This window comes from Endocarpon pusillum (genome assembly GCF_000464535.1).
Source record: "Endocarpon pusillum Z07020 unplaced genomic scaffold scaffold6441, whole genome shotgun sequence".
In the NCBI taxonomy this organism is placed as follows: Eukaryota; Fungi; Ascomycota; class Eurotiomycetes; order Verrucariales; family Verrucariaceae; genus Endocarpon; species Endocarpon pusillum.
This window is the reverse complement of record NW_006916590.1, coordinates 247,827-260,464: the sequence shown is the minus strand read 5'-3', so window position 1 is coordinate 260,464 and position 12,638 is coordinate 247,827. Positions and strand designations below refer to the sequence as shown.

The 12,638-nt window shown below is 51.7% G+C and overlaps 3 protein-coding genes across 3 annotated transcripts; all 3 read right to left on the bottom strand.

The window, feature by feature from the left end:
* Positions 1-891: 891 nt before the first annotated feature.
* EPUS_01099 (5-aminolevulinate synthase) lies at positions 892-2,815 on the bottom strand (the record flags this gene model as incomplete). The annotated part of the gene is made up of 2 exons (XM_007807012.1): positions 892-2,435; positions 2,497-2,815. 2 exons carry the CDS (start codon positions 2,813-2,815, stop codon positions 892-894), a joined length of 1,863 nt encoding a protein of 620 aa, XP_007805203.1.
* A 981-nt stretch (positions 2,816-3,796) lies between these two features.
* EPUS_01098 (uncharacterized protein) lies at positions 3,797-8,938 on the bottom strand (the record flags this gene model as incomplete). Its single annotated transcript, XM_007807011.1, has 4 exons — positions 3,797-3,993; positions 4,047-7,881; positions 7,930-8,382; positions 8,438-8,938. 4 exons carry the CDS (start codon positions 8,936-8,938, stop codon positions 3,797-3,799), a joined length of 4,986 nt encoding a protein of 1,661 aa, XP_007805202.1.
* A 1,295-nt stretch (positions 8,939-10,233) lies between these two features.
* On the bottom strand, positions 10,234-12,493 carry EPUS_01097 (hydrogen exchanger; the record flags this gene model as incomplete). Its single annotated transcript, XM_007807010.1, has 6 exons — positions 10,234-11,342; positions 11,395-11,923; positions 11,975-12,108; positions 12,164-12,313; positions 12,365-12,394; positions 12,454-12,493. The coding sequence occupies 6 exons, from the start codon at positions 12,491-12,493 to the stop codon at positions 10,234-10,236; spliced, it is 1,992 nt and encodes a 663-aa protein (XP_007805201.1).
* Positions 12,494-12,638: the final 145 nt, after the last annotated feature.

Sequence of the window (12,638 nt, the reverse complement as noted above, 5' to 3'; positions counted from 1 at the left end):
GTTGGGGGGGGGGAGGTGATTGAAGCCGCTGAAAGCCCTCTGCACGGTTTCTTCCCCCTTGAGCTGCTCTGATGCTGATCATCCAGTAACTCGAATGAGAAAAAAAACCAACAGATTTTAATAATAAAAAAAACAAATCAAGATGATGCTATCTGCCGTGGATCAATCCGCTTTTTTTTAACACTACGTCTTGATCGAACCTGAAAATGTATATTCAAGATTGTTGTATGCGCGCCGGTTTGATTTTTTCCTTGTCTGGCAGAGAGAGAGAGAGAGAGAGAGAGAGAGAGAGAGAGAGAGAGAGAGAGAGAGAGAGAGAGAGAGAGAGAGAGAGAGAGAGAGAGAGAGAGAGAGAGAGAGAGAGAGAGAGAGAGAGAGAGAGAGAGAGAGAGAGAGAGAGAGAGAGAGAGAGAGAGAGAGAGAGAGAGAGAGAGAGAGAGAGAGAGAGAGAGAGAGAGAGAGAGAGAGAGAGAGAGAGAGAGAGAGAGAGAGAGAGAGAGAGAGAGAGAGAGAGAGAGAGAGAGAGAGAGAGAGAGAGAGAGAGAGAGAGAGAGAGAGAGAGAGAGAGAGAGAGAGAGAGAGAGAGAGAAGGGAGGATATGTAGGTAGGTGATGATTTTGGTGGGCAAATATGTGAGAGCGAGCCGGTTTGGGCGGGGAGGGTCTACCACGAATACAGTGGTAGATGTTTGGGAGCGGATTGTCAGAAGACGCATGGGGCGTGAAAGAATCAAAGTCTTTTCCCCGCGTCGGTTGTGTATGACTGAATATGGCTCTCGTGCCAGGAAACTATGATCTTTTGCTTGGAAGGCCCAGAGCAAGATCAAAGTTCAATTCCAATTCTTGCTCTTGAGTCCTCCAGCCTTGCCTGAGAAATGCAAAGTCATCTTCCCTAAGCCGCAGCCGCAGCCTTTGCAACCACAGCCGGCATTTCGGGGCGATTTTCCTGCTCAAGCGCCTCCTGCAACACCTCCCCGTCAACACCCTGCCTCAACCCAAGCTGCTCATCAGTCCATAGCGGTTCGACTTGCATCTCCTTCCCTTCCACACCAACGCCCACAAACCCGCCCTGCGCCCTCCAATCGCTCGTCCTCTTGATCTTCAACTTCTGCCACACCCCCTCCAACGCCTGCACCAGCTCATCCCTGAACTCCTTGGTATGCCCAGGGGTAGGCGTGATGCGCAATCTCTCCTCGCCACGTGGCACGGTCGGATAGTTGATAGCCTGCACATAGATTCCGTAGTCCGAGAGCAACATATCCGATGCCTTTTTGGCGACCTCTGCATCCCCAACAAGAATAGGAACGATATGGCTCGGGTTGGGGATGACGGGGATATCGCGCTCTGCGAGATCTTGCTTAACAGCACGGGTATGGAGTTGTTGGAGCCGGCGGTCCCCCTGATAATGCGCTTGGTATTCGATGGCGGTTCTGGCGCCAGCCATGGTGGCGGGCGGGAGGGAGGTAGTGAAGATAAATCCTGGAGCGAGGGAGCGGATGGTGTCGACGAGGGAGGCCGAGGCGGCGATGTAGCCGCCGACGCAGCCCCAGGCCTTTCCCAGCGTGCCGGTAATGATATCGATGCGGTCCATTACTGTGCCTTTCTTCGTGGGTGAAGCGGAGGCGCCAGGGCCCGCGGCGGCGTACACATCGTAGTCAAGATGCTCGGCTACACCGGCGCCGTGCGGGCCGTACATGCCTACCGCGTGGACTTCGTCGAGGAAGGTGATGGCACCGTATCTGTCTGCCAGGTCGCAGATTTCTTCGATGGGTGCGACGGAACCGCACATGCTGTATACGGATTCGAAGGCGATGATTTTGGGGATCTCGGGCGGTAGGCTAGCAAGTTTGGCTTCAAGGTCAACAAGGTCGTTGTGCTTGAATACCATCTTCTTGGCGCCTGAATGACGAATCCCTTGGATCATCGAGGCGTGGTTCATGCTGTCGCTCAAAATGACACAATCAGGCAGTTTAGAGCCCAGCGTTGCGAGGGTAGCATCATTGGCCACATAGCAGGAGCTGAAGACTAGCGCTCCGTCCTTGCCATGGAGGTCTGCGATGGTCTTTTCGAGGGCTACAGCGTGCTGATTGTGGCCGGAAATGTTCCGTGTCCCCCCTGCGCCGGCGCCGTACATGTCCAGGGTGTGGTGCATCGTCTTGAGCACTTCTGCATTGCGACCCATCCCGAGATAGTCGTTGGAGCACCAGACCGTGACTCGTTCATCTCTCGCCGACATATGAGCTCGAGGGAATTCCTGGGCAAGACGGTTGATGTTGTTGAAGTAGCGGTAGGATTTGTCTTTGTGCTTTTTGTCCAGCTCCTTGTTGTAGAAGCCTTCGTAGTCGAACTTCGAAGCTGTTGGAGCGCATGGTTTGGGACCGGGTGTGGGTGTATCCTTGGATTTCGCAAAGGCGCTCTCAACTCGACCGGGGAGTACTGCATGGTCAGTCAGTCAGTCAATTGCAATGCACCGCCAGCCAACTGGACAACAACTAACCATCATCGCGCTTCCGGTAAATTCTGGTATCAACATTGGCTTTCTTCTCCGCCGAAGTGTGCAGCTTCTTTGCCAGCATCGATTTGACCACACCAATGCTGGGAGCGGCAGAAGTGTAATTCGAAGTTCGCATACGAGCGCTCTGTACCGCGAGAGCTTTGTTCATGACAGGACATCGGCGAGCAATGAATTGGAGGTTAGTGATGGTACCCCCACCAGGCGAATGGTGAGTGGCGGTGGACAAAGAGCGAAGGGTTGCGGGAGATGTCTTTTTGAGAAAGGGGCACATGGCCTTGGATTGATGTAGAAGAGCTTCCATGATGGACGAGCTGGGCCTGTATCAAGGTCTCAGTGCCTTTTGTTCAACGTATGGAGAGGAGAGTAAAAAAAAAGAATGAGCAGTGAGATGGTGTTGGTCAATTGCAGCCTAAGATCGAGTCTGGGCTCCGGGGCCGGATGACGATCGCTTACTCTTTCTTGTGTCCCCTTGGAGCTGAAGGCCGGGGCCGGTGGTGGTGGTGCTGCTGCTGCTGCTGAGGATCCTTCGGATGCAACAGCACATGCAGCAATTCTGATTCGAGATAATGGCCCGGCGGCAGTGCGTATCCGCTATTAGCTGTATGGATGTTGTGATGGCTGATCGCTGAGACGACAAGCCAGAACAATTTGCCAGAATCATCGTGTTTGGAGTGCATCTGATTGGCTGAACCATGTGCGCAAGCGGAGTTCGGATGACCCCTCGAACAGCATAGTTATGGACATGGGAGGCCATGGTAGGCCATGTTAGGCTATGTTAGGCCATGCCTGTCAACCTGCGGACGGCGGTCAGAATTGCCTGATGGGGATGCATCTATCGCTGGCGGCGACATGGGCAGCAGAACGCGACAACTGGAGAACCCAAGCTGCTCTTTGCACAGAGACTCAGCTTTGCTGGTCCGAATCGATTGTTGCAAGAAAGAAAAGACGTGCTTCCCATCTAACTAGTTGTTGGAAAAAGATACAGGAGCTCGACTGCCCCCTATTTTGCAGACCCAATGCGTCCCATCGCATCCCATGTCTATGGCAGCATGTGTAGCAGCACCAGGCACATTGATTGCACCCAGATTTCCCGCCCGTCCGTCCATCCGTCAGTCCGTCAATCCGTCGCTATGCCCCTTCGCTCAGTGCAATCTGAACCCGACAATGTCCATCCATAATTGTACATCTTATTCCCTCTGACCCCGAAGGATAAGGATAAGGATAAGGAGGAGGGCTGTTTCCTCCCGCAGAGAAGGACAGAATGCTCCGCAAACACAACTACTCAGATCCCACCCATTCCCAGATCCCCATCCGCATCGATCACACGCAGTCGCTCCTGCACCGTTTTCGCCTTCTTGGACACGCCTCGACCTCCGCGAGGTCCTTTTTTCTTCGCCCCAGGCGCTGCCACTTCAACCGCCGAAACGGGTGTCGCTGCACCCGAAGGCTTTGCGCTGGCATCTTCAAAATGTCCCTCACCTGAAAGCTGGCATTAGTAAGAAGCTTCGCCGCGCTCAGCAAGTCCCGCTTACCTTCATGATACATGTCATCCAGGCTCACCTCCCCCCGCTTCCGCTTGGCACTAACCGTCACTCTCTTCCCTTTCTTGCCTTTGCTCTCCTCCTCAGGCTTCTCTGCCGCTTCTTTCTCCTTTTGTTCAATGAGCGCGGCCTGGTCGTCGTCCGCAAGCCAGAGAGCAATGTCCTTGGTACGGTTCTCGCGATGGCGGGTATTGAAGTCAACCCCTCCGCTCGCGCCACCGGAGATGACCACCCTCTGCACTTCTTCCTTCTGTAAAGCTCTCTTGCGGATACGCTCTTCGATCGTGCCACGCGTGATCATTCGGTACACCGTAACCTGCTTGGTTTGTCCCAAACGATGCGCCCGATCCATGGCTTGTGAGTCGATGGTAGGGTTCCAATCAGAGTCATAGAAGATCACCGTGTCCGCCGAGGTCAGATTGATGCCCAGGCCACCGGCACGAGTGGACAGCAAGAAGATAAAAATGTCGGGTCGTGTCTGGAAATCATGCACCGTATCACGCCGGTCTTCGAGTTTGGTGCTTCCATCCAGCCGGCAATACCTGTAGTTGCGGTAAGTGAGATATTCTTCCATCAGGTCAATCATGCGCGTCATCTGGAAGTAGAGAAGCACCCGATGACCGCCATTCTTGAGTTGTGCCAACAAGTGATCCAGTTTCGCCAGTTTGCCCGAATCAGTAACAAAGCGTCTCATCGATGGCACCGAAATATTCGTGTATCGCGCCTTTTCCAATGCAGGCGCAGGAAGCATATCGTGAGGTGGGATGGCACTAGGCTCCACATCATTCTCGAGCATGGCCTCCTCGACCTGCGTTGGCAGAGAGAACAGCGCCTGTCGGGTCGGTACGTGGAAGAGGCACTGCTGGCGTTCGGTGATGGAGCTTTGATCCGAGCAGCTGATTTGGATGGGTGGAGCGCAGGCACCCGGACGCGCTGCAGGTTCCATTTTGGCGAAACCGTCCTCTTCAAACACTTGCGATGAGATGTTCATCAAACTCCCCAAATGACCATCATGCTGAATCTCCGCAGGAGGTGGACGGTCGTGACCTCCAACGATATTGAACATGTTGTGGGTTGCCTGTGGAGTCTCTTCATCATCCTCGTATATCAACGACGACATGAAATGATGGCGTTTGGCTCTTCCCTTCAGCTCAACGGCACGTTCGAGGAAGCCAAGACGAGCGCATCGGGAGGCCTGGGAATAGGATGTGTCAACGAACTGCAGGAATGAGAAGCCGCCGGCGTTGTGACACGATGCCGCTATGTGCTGTGGGTTCCAAATACTCATGAGATGACCAAGATACTTCGTCTCGAACCCTGCTCGCGGATTCTCCGGACCAGCAACACCCAGACGCCCAGCAGGACTGCACAGCATTCGGGGAAGGTCGTATTCGATCATGCTGCGGATCGAGTAGCCAAGATTGACAAACGGCCCCTCTCTCAAGAACGACGCGGTTTCTGCAAAATAAGACAACGAGAAGGGGGACGACGTCTCGGCTCTCTCGAACAAGTCGGGGTGATTACAAACCTTTCTGAACTGCATAACCAGGTTCATCAGTGTGGCCGTGTCTTGGTCATCTCCCAACGTGGCTTTCTCAATAAGGTCCATGATACTGATCCGGCCGCGAAGATTGCTGTAGTAGGCTCGTTGTCGGTAGGTCAAATCACAGAAGACGTCCTTTTCAACCTTGTTCCCAAGTTCCTTTTGCACATGGGACTTGACACGCCGGAGCATGAAAGGCTTGAGAATCATGTGTAGGCGTTTCAGCTGATCCTGGTTCAGCTTCGTATTGCTTTGCGCGTGGCTCTCAATGTCTTTGGAGAACCAGTCGCTAAATTCGTCGTGCGAGTCGAAGAGGGTGGGCATGATGAAATGAAGCAGAGCCCATAACTCCTGCATGTTGTTTTGTATTGGTGTGCCCGTAAGGAGGAGTCGGTTCCGGCAATGGAAGCCCAGCAGCACTTTCCATCTGGAACTGTTCGACGATTTGATGGCTTGCGCCTCATCCAGGATCATGTACTGCCATCGGATCTTTTGGAAATACTGGGCATCTTGCACCACCAACTGGTACGAGGTCACCAAGACATGAAATTCCGAGTCTCTGGAGTAGGTGATGTGCTTTCGATCCCAGAACTTGCGAAGAACTTTCCGGTCTTTCGCACTCCCCCAGTATGGCAACACTTTGATGGATGGGACGAACCGAGCAATTTCCTGTTGCCAATTGTGGAGTGTCGATGATGGAGCAATGACCAGGAAGGGACCCCAGATGTTGTGATGCTCGGCCAGATAGCCCATGACCGAGATAGACTGAACAGTCTTTCCAAGGCCCATCTCGTCCGCTAAGATTCCATTGATACCTTGCTCATACAGATTGACAAGCCAGTTCAGCCCCTTGAGCTGATACTCCTTGAGTTGCGCCTGGAGCATCTCTGGTTGGCTAACCTGAACATCGCCCAGACTGGTAGGATTTTGAAAGTTGAGTTCAGTGTCATCAAATGCCGCCATTTGGTTGTCGCCATTAAAGGCTCGAGCTTTGTCCTGTGCTTCCTGGATGGCGCTCTGAGCGTTCGCCATCGCAGCTTCCTTGAGCGCAGCATCATCCTCGGCATCAAAATCAAGATCCTCGAAATTCGTGACCTTGCTCCTCAAGTCGGCAACAGAGTCTGGTAGGTCCACGGTGGGTGCATCATCTTTGCCAGCCGGCATCTTTTCTCCAGAAGCTGCTACCTCAGGATCATCGGTGGCCCTTTCCACTTCATCAGTTTTGATCTTGCGTCCAATGAAATGGGAGTAGAGTTCTGTCTGCGAGATAAGGAAGTTGAGCTTGCGCTTTTGCCGGTTGGCTTCGCGGTCGGCCTCTGCTTTTTTGGCGTCCTCAATTTCCTTCTTCTCAGCCATTCGTCGAAGATCGCGTTCCTCACGCTCGTTTCTCTTCCAGAAGGACATCATCTCCCGCATGGTGCGCTTAGCTCGCGCTTGGGTATCCTTCAAGCTCTTGTTTGTGCGTTCTTGCCATTTTTTGGCTTGCTTCCCGGCAAGCTGAGCAGTCTTCCGAAGATTTTCCTGCCTTGTACTAAGTGAGTTGACCTTGATACGATAGACTCGAGGAATGTCTTTGCGCGCGAGGTCTCTCCATATCTGCTCATATATCTGCTGATAGCCTTTGGACTCGTAGTTCGTGACCGGTGAAATAGGTGTCATCTCCTTGGACCGAGACGCTTTGGCTTCCTTCTTGATGGACTCTTTCCGTGGATCTTGCTTTGGTGCAATGCGGACTAGCTCCTCGCGTTCCATCGCGGCATACGCAGCCTCAGCAGCGTCTTTTTCGGCCTGTTTCTTTTCTTTGGATTTCTTCGGTCTGGTGACAGGTCCACTAGGTCTGGCCTTCTTTTTAGGTGGTTCTGGAGAAGCTTGGGCGGCAAGGTGGAAGGAGGACGTGGTGCCACCTTCATAGTTAGGCGCAAGCGGTGTTACCTCTGATATCTCATCGGGAGCAGTCCCGCGTTCCATTACGCTTTGTGTGTGGTTGATCTTTTTCTGGCTCTTTTCAATCTCACGCAGGAGTCTCTCCTTTTCAACGACGTCTTCTGTTCTGTTGGCTTTCTCTTCGGCTTCGGCCAATTTCAGCTTTTCCGCGCGAACAGTATTTTCACGTCGACGCTTTCGCTGCATGTCCTTTTTACGCTCCTTTTCCTCTTGGATTTCCTTTTCGTGGATCTCGTTCTGAGCAGCGGCTTCGTATTTTGCGCGGAAGCGATCAGAGGCGCCAGAGTTACGGATCGCAAACGATCGCAGAAGTTGGTCGAGAAGATGGGTTCGTCGTCTCTAGATATCAATCAGCAGAGGTTGGTGGTTATAACCACGAACGCGAACCTTTCTTTTGCTATTTTCCACTTCTTCGAGTTCTAATGCACGTTTCCTGCACTTCTGTGCATATCGCCCTTTTTCAGTAGCAAATTCAGATCCCTCGACATCACTCAGAGGCTGTGATTCGATGGCCTCCATAGCACGAGAAATGCTCTCGTTTTCTTTGGCAGTGAGAGATTTTCGCGGCTTCGCCAAGGGCTTCAGTATAGGTGCATCGATTGTTTGGTCAGCTCCATCCCGAACCGGTTTTGTTGCCGCCAGTGCTGGGGACATAGCAGAGGGCGTGGTCTGCTCAATTTCCATTTTGATTATAGAACCCTTCACGAAAGAGGATTCTACGGTAGTAATCTGGGACGACTTCGAAGCCAAGGGTATTTTGTTCTGGGCAGGAATAGCACGCGTCGCAGGCTCGGATAAAATGCTTGCGAATGACATCGGATCGTTCGCCCTCACAGGTCGCTGTTTTAAGAAACGTCAGTGCACTTTATTTGGACAGGGCCTTGGACTCCATTACCTCCTGAGAAGATGGCTTCGCCGGCTGTGCAATATTTGCCATGTCCCCCATATTGATTCCATTCAACATCTGATTGTTGATAGCAGAATTGTATTCTTGTTTAGGTGAAATTGCTAGCAAGCCTTGTCTGCTTGAAGGGTGCGCATGCGAGGAAGGTATGTTGCTGCCGTAAGAAGAGTAGCCATTTGAGCCTGCCATGGAATTCGACATGGTGCGTGAATGCTGCTGAATGGGCGATGTCGAATTCATGGGGTACTGTGCATTTGTGGCGGTATGTTGGTGACCATTGCCATTCATCAAAGCGGATGGGGAGGAGTCAGCCCCAGGATGACCAAAACGTGGACTTTGCGCAGCAGTCCCTGGAGGGAAAGATGGAGGAGTTTGAGGGGGAGGCTGGTAAGAATCATAGGTGTAATTGTTGGGCTTGCTTGTAGGAGAGTAAGGTACGAAACGGGCGGACTGTGTAGGTGACTGCATGGTGAAGGGCGGACCGCCCGCCATATCGTTCTTGAATTGTTAATGACCGGAAGCAGCGCAGGTGTTGAAGTAGCTTGAGCACCTTTGTTGGCACAAGCCTAATGCTCGAAAACTATGAAGTACATGAGGTGCTTCCAGGCCGGGGCGACCACGTCTCCAGCCAACAATATAGCAATGATGTAGATTTTATGGGGTGAAGAGTCGGTGGAGTGTATCGTATTAGTGGTCTTTTTACATAAAGCGACTCGAGAGTAGGAGGAACGAGCTTTAAAGGAATGGAGTTATGCCGGGTGGTGGCATCAGCGTTGTGGTGGTGATTGTCAAGGTTGATCGCCTGCGAAGGTCAAGGTGGGTAAGGTATGGAAACTAAGCTTGGACAAGGCATTTCTGGTCAATCCTGGTGAGAAGGTTGATGGTGAGAAGCGGTGGAGTGGATGGAAAGGATGGCGTTGAGGTGTTGGCAAAGTCTTCATGGTTCGGATAATGGGGGTGGCCCGGTATCATGATCTTATTATTACTCTTTGGCTGCAAGGGCAATAATTATTCGACTACCACGGGCTTTGGGCTTTTGACGCGCGATCACCCATCGCCAAATCGTCAGAAGTCACGTGTCGCTTGGGGGAGCTCTGCTGAGAAAACGATTCCCCTTCTCCACAGCTTAAATAGATCTATAGTTATTCCTACTTGGACGGATCGAAGAAATGGTCTATTCTTCCGTGTGGTGGTGGAATTGCAATCCTCGATATTCCTCCCAGGGGCCGAATGGGATGACTTTTTCCAGGGCTGATGCTGATCCTCCCTCAGCTTGTCTCCGAGATTTGTGGGAAGAAGCACCGCCAGTGCAACTGCAACTGGTTGCAACCTCTCAGGGAAATATGCCAAGACCGCCCCTCTTCCAGGCTTAGTTTGCTAAGTTACTACTTAGTGACAGCTATCACTGCACTGGGATCTCATGCTATTGTTTTTGCACATGCACCTTGCGGCAGTGCAGCAGAGAGTCAGAGTGACATCTCAATATACGCAGCAAGATGTGGCAACCATTTGGACAGAACCAGAATGATACTTGAACAAGTCTAACCCTCTTCGTTCTGGTCGGAGTTGTGTTTGAGGACTAATAAGTACTAAGTACTCGTAGCCGGTGGTCTTCAGTGCTCCGCCGTGGAGTATTGGGAATTGTGAAACCACGCCTAGCTCGCAACACATATCGCCTCTTTTTCTGACCAGTTTAGCCGGCCCCGCAAGACATGGTCTTCCACATCGAACACCAAAGAAATGCCGAGTACTAACGCCATCTTCCATGCATGCATTGGCACCTGGTATCAGACCGAGCCTCCCTTATTCTGATCAAGTAACAATGTTGGCTTGATAAAATCTTCATCCAGTTGCCGGAACCAGGCCGCATGGTCACCTGCTGATCTCGAAAACAGATCCCGGATTGAGCCATGGGCGTGCGCGTGATGATCTGTGCCTTCTGCAGAACTTGATGCATCAGGCGGCACATATGTGCTTGAAGAATCTACCATATCACCGCCAGGTAAAGTTGAGGGTTTACTCCGTGGTGCCTTTTTGGCGGCTGGAGGCAGATCTCCATCAGAAAATGCTTCATCATCCTCACTAGGCGTGTTACTGCCGGCGTGAAGTAAGTTCTGCGCTGCAGCCTCTCGCTCCCGCTGGCTGAAGGATGAGTTCTTTCTTGAGGACAACCCATTCAATGGCCGGGTTCTTGGGCTATGGCGGTTACCGCTGCTATAGCCCACGCCAGACTTTGGTATCCCATTGGCTTGGCGATCAACTTGATTCAGCGCAATGTTCGTATCTCGTCTGGGCGTGTGGCCGAGTCCGGTGCCTGTACGCTTATAATAGGTGCCGCCGTTCGTAGTCTCAATGTCGAACTCGTCATCAGAATCAATTTCATCCACCACACCAGTTTGAATGCCGAGAATCTCGAGCATACTTGCCGTGGTGCTGCCGAAGATGATGACCGTCAGGACGACAACCACCAGGACTGTGGCTCTCAGCGCAGGACCATTTGTTCCTTCCAAGCCGGCCGCGAGGGCCACCCCAACTGCACCCCGGAGACCTGCCCAGAACAACATTGCCTGATAAGGGTACGGCAATTCGTCTGCAACGTCCTGTCCTCGTCTTTTCGCTCGGTACCGGATGAACCAGTTGATGGCCTTGGAGAGCGGAAAGACGGCCAACCATCTTGCAGCACAAATTCCCACAACCGTGATCAATATGAACAAAGGCTGAAATTTCAGATCCGTTTCAGTTAGCAGCGTAATGCCGAGGTAGATGAATATAAAATTCTCTGATAACTGTGCAAGCACCTGGAACAGAAATTTGGTGGTTAACTGGGTGCGGCGTGACATGTTATAGTAAGCATAATGCTTCAGGGTTATTCCACAGAATAGAAGAGAAACGATGCCTTGAAGTCTTTGTCAGCCACTCTGCTCCTCATCAATCCAGGTGAAGCTTACCGGACATATGGACGCCATTTGAGAAGAAGTAGCTAGCATATGCAATGAGAACAACCAGACAGCTTTCAATTTTGGGAAATCGCCGAACGTGGGTGTACTTTAATGCCAGTGCTGTGCTGATTCCCACCACAACCCCAATCACAAGACTCCCCAGGAAGACCAGCAGGAAGATCCCGATCGCCTCGAAAAGTGTCACAAAGGTTAGATTTCCCACGGCACTGCCTTCTTTATACCGCTGGGCAGTCTCGAACAAGACAATTGCAATAGCGTCATTAAGGATGGATTCACCAAAGATCACTGTATAGAGTTTAGGCTCAACCTTGTACAGATTGAAAATTGCAAGGATCGTCACTGGATCCGTCGCGGACAATGTAGCACCGACGGAGAATGCTTCTACAAAAGTGATGTTCAGGCCATCCAAGGGAACCCTGGTCCAGAGCCAGAGTATTACACCCAGAACAACTGCAGAGATGAAGGTGCCAGCAAAGGCAAACGTGAGGATTGTACCGATGTTCCGGAAAAAGTTCGCCTGTCATGTATTGTCAGGTAGGGAACGCGGCTCATGTTCATGAGTGCTGACCTGGTGTAATTCGTAGCCGGATGCGAGGATGATAGGAGGTAGTAACAAGTTGAAGAAGAACTGATAATTGAACGTGACGCTGTCCTGGATAGCACTTCCAGGAGACACCCGTATGACGAGGCCGACAAACATCCCTACACACAGGTGAGCACGGCTTTATTCAGGCAGTACGGAACGTGGAATACCTACCAGCAATGATTGAGATTACAGTCTCATGGACCGCTTGTATCTTTTTGGATTGAAGAATATAACTTGTAAAGAGAGCCAGAATCAGAAGCGTGATTAGAATGAACAGTGCCCATGATGAGAATATCTCTTTCTGGCCGGCTTCCGCAGGTGCTACAAGCGGTTGGTCAGCGCAATCGCGTGGATGTAGAGGAGTGAGCGAACCATCAGGATCTGGCTCATCTGCTTGTCTTCCTATAGATACTGGGTCAGCAAGCCTGGAAAGAAAATACGCAGCAGAGGACAATGCATACGAAGCAGGTCGGAGGCCTCTGCCTGAAACCATGAAGCCATAGTGGTACTTGGGAACACTAGCGAGCTTGAAGGGAATGCTCCTGTTGCTGATTGCGATCATCACCTCACCCAAGGTAGGGAGTGGGTAAAGTAGTACATAATCAATAATGTTTTGTGCTTGCAACCTTTACAAAAGAGTGTCATT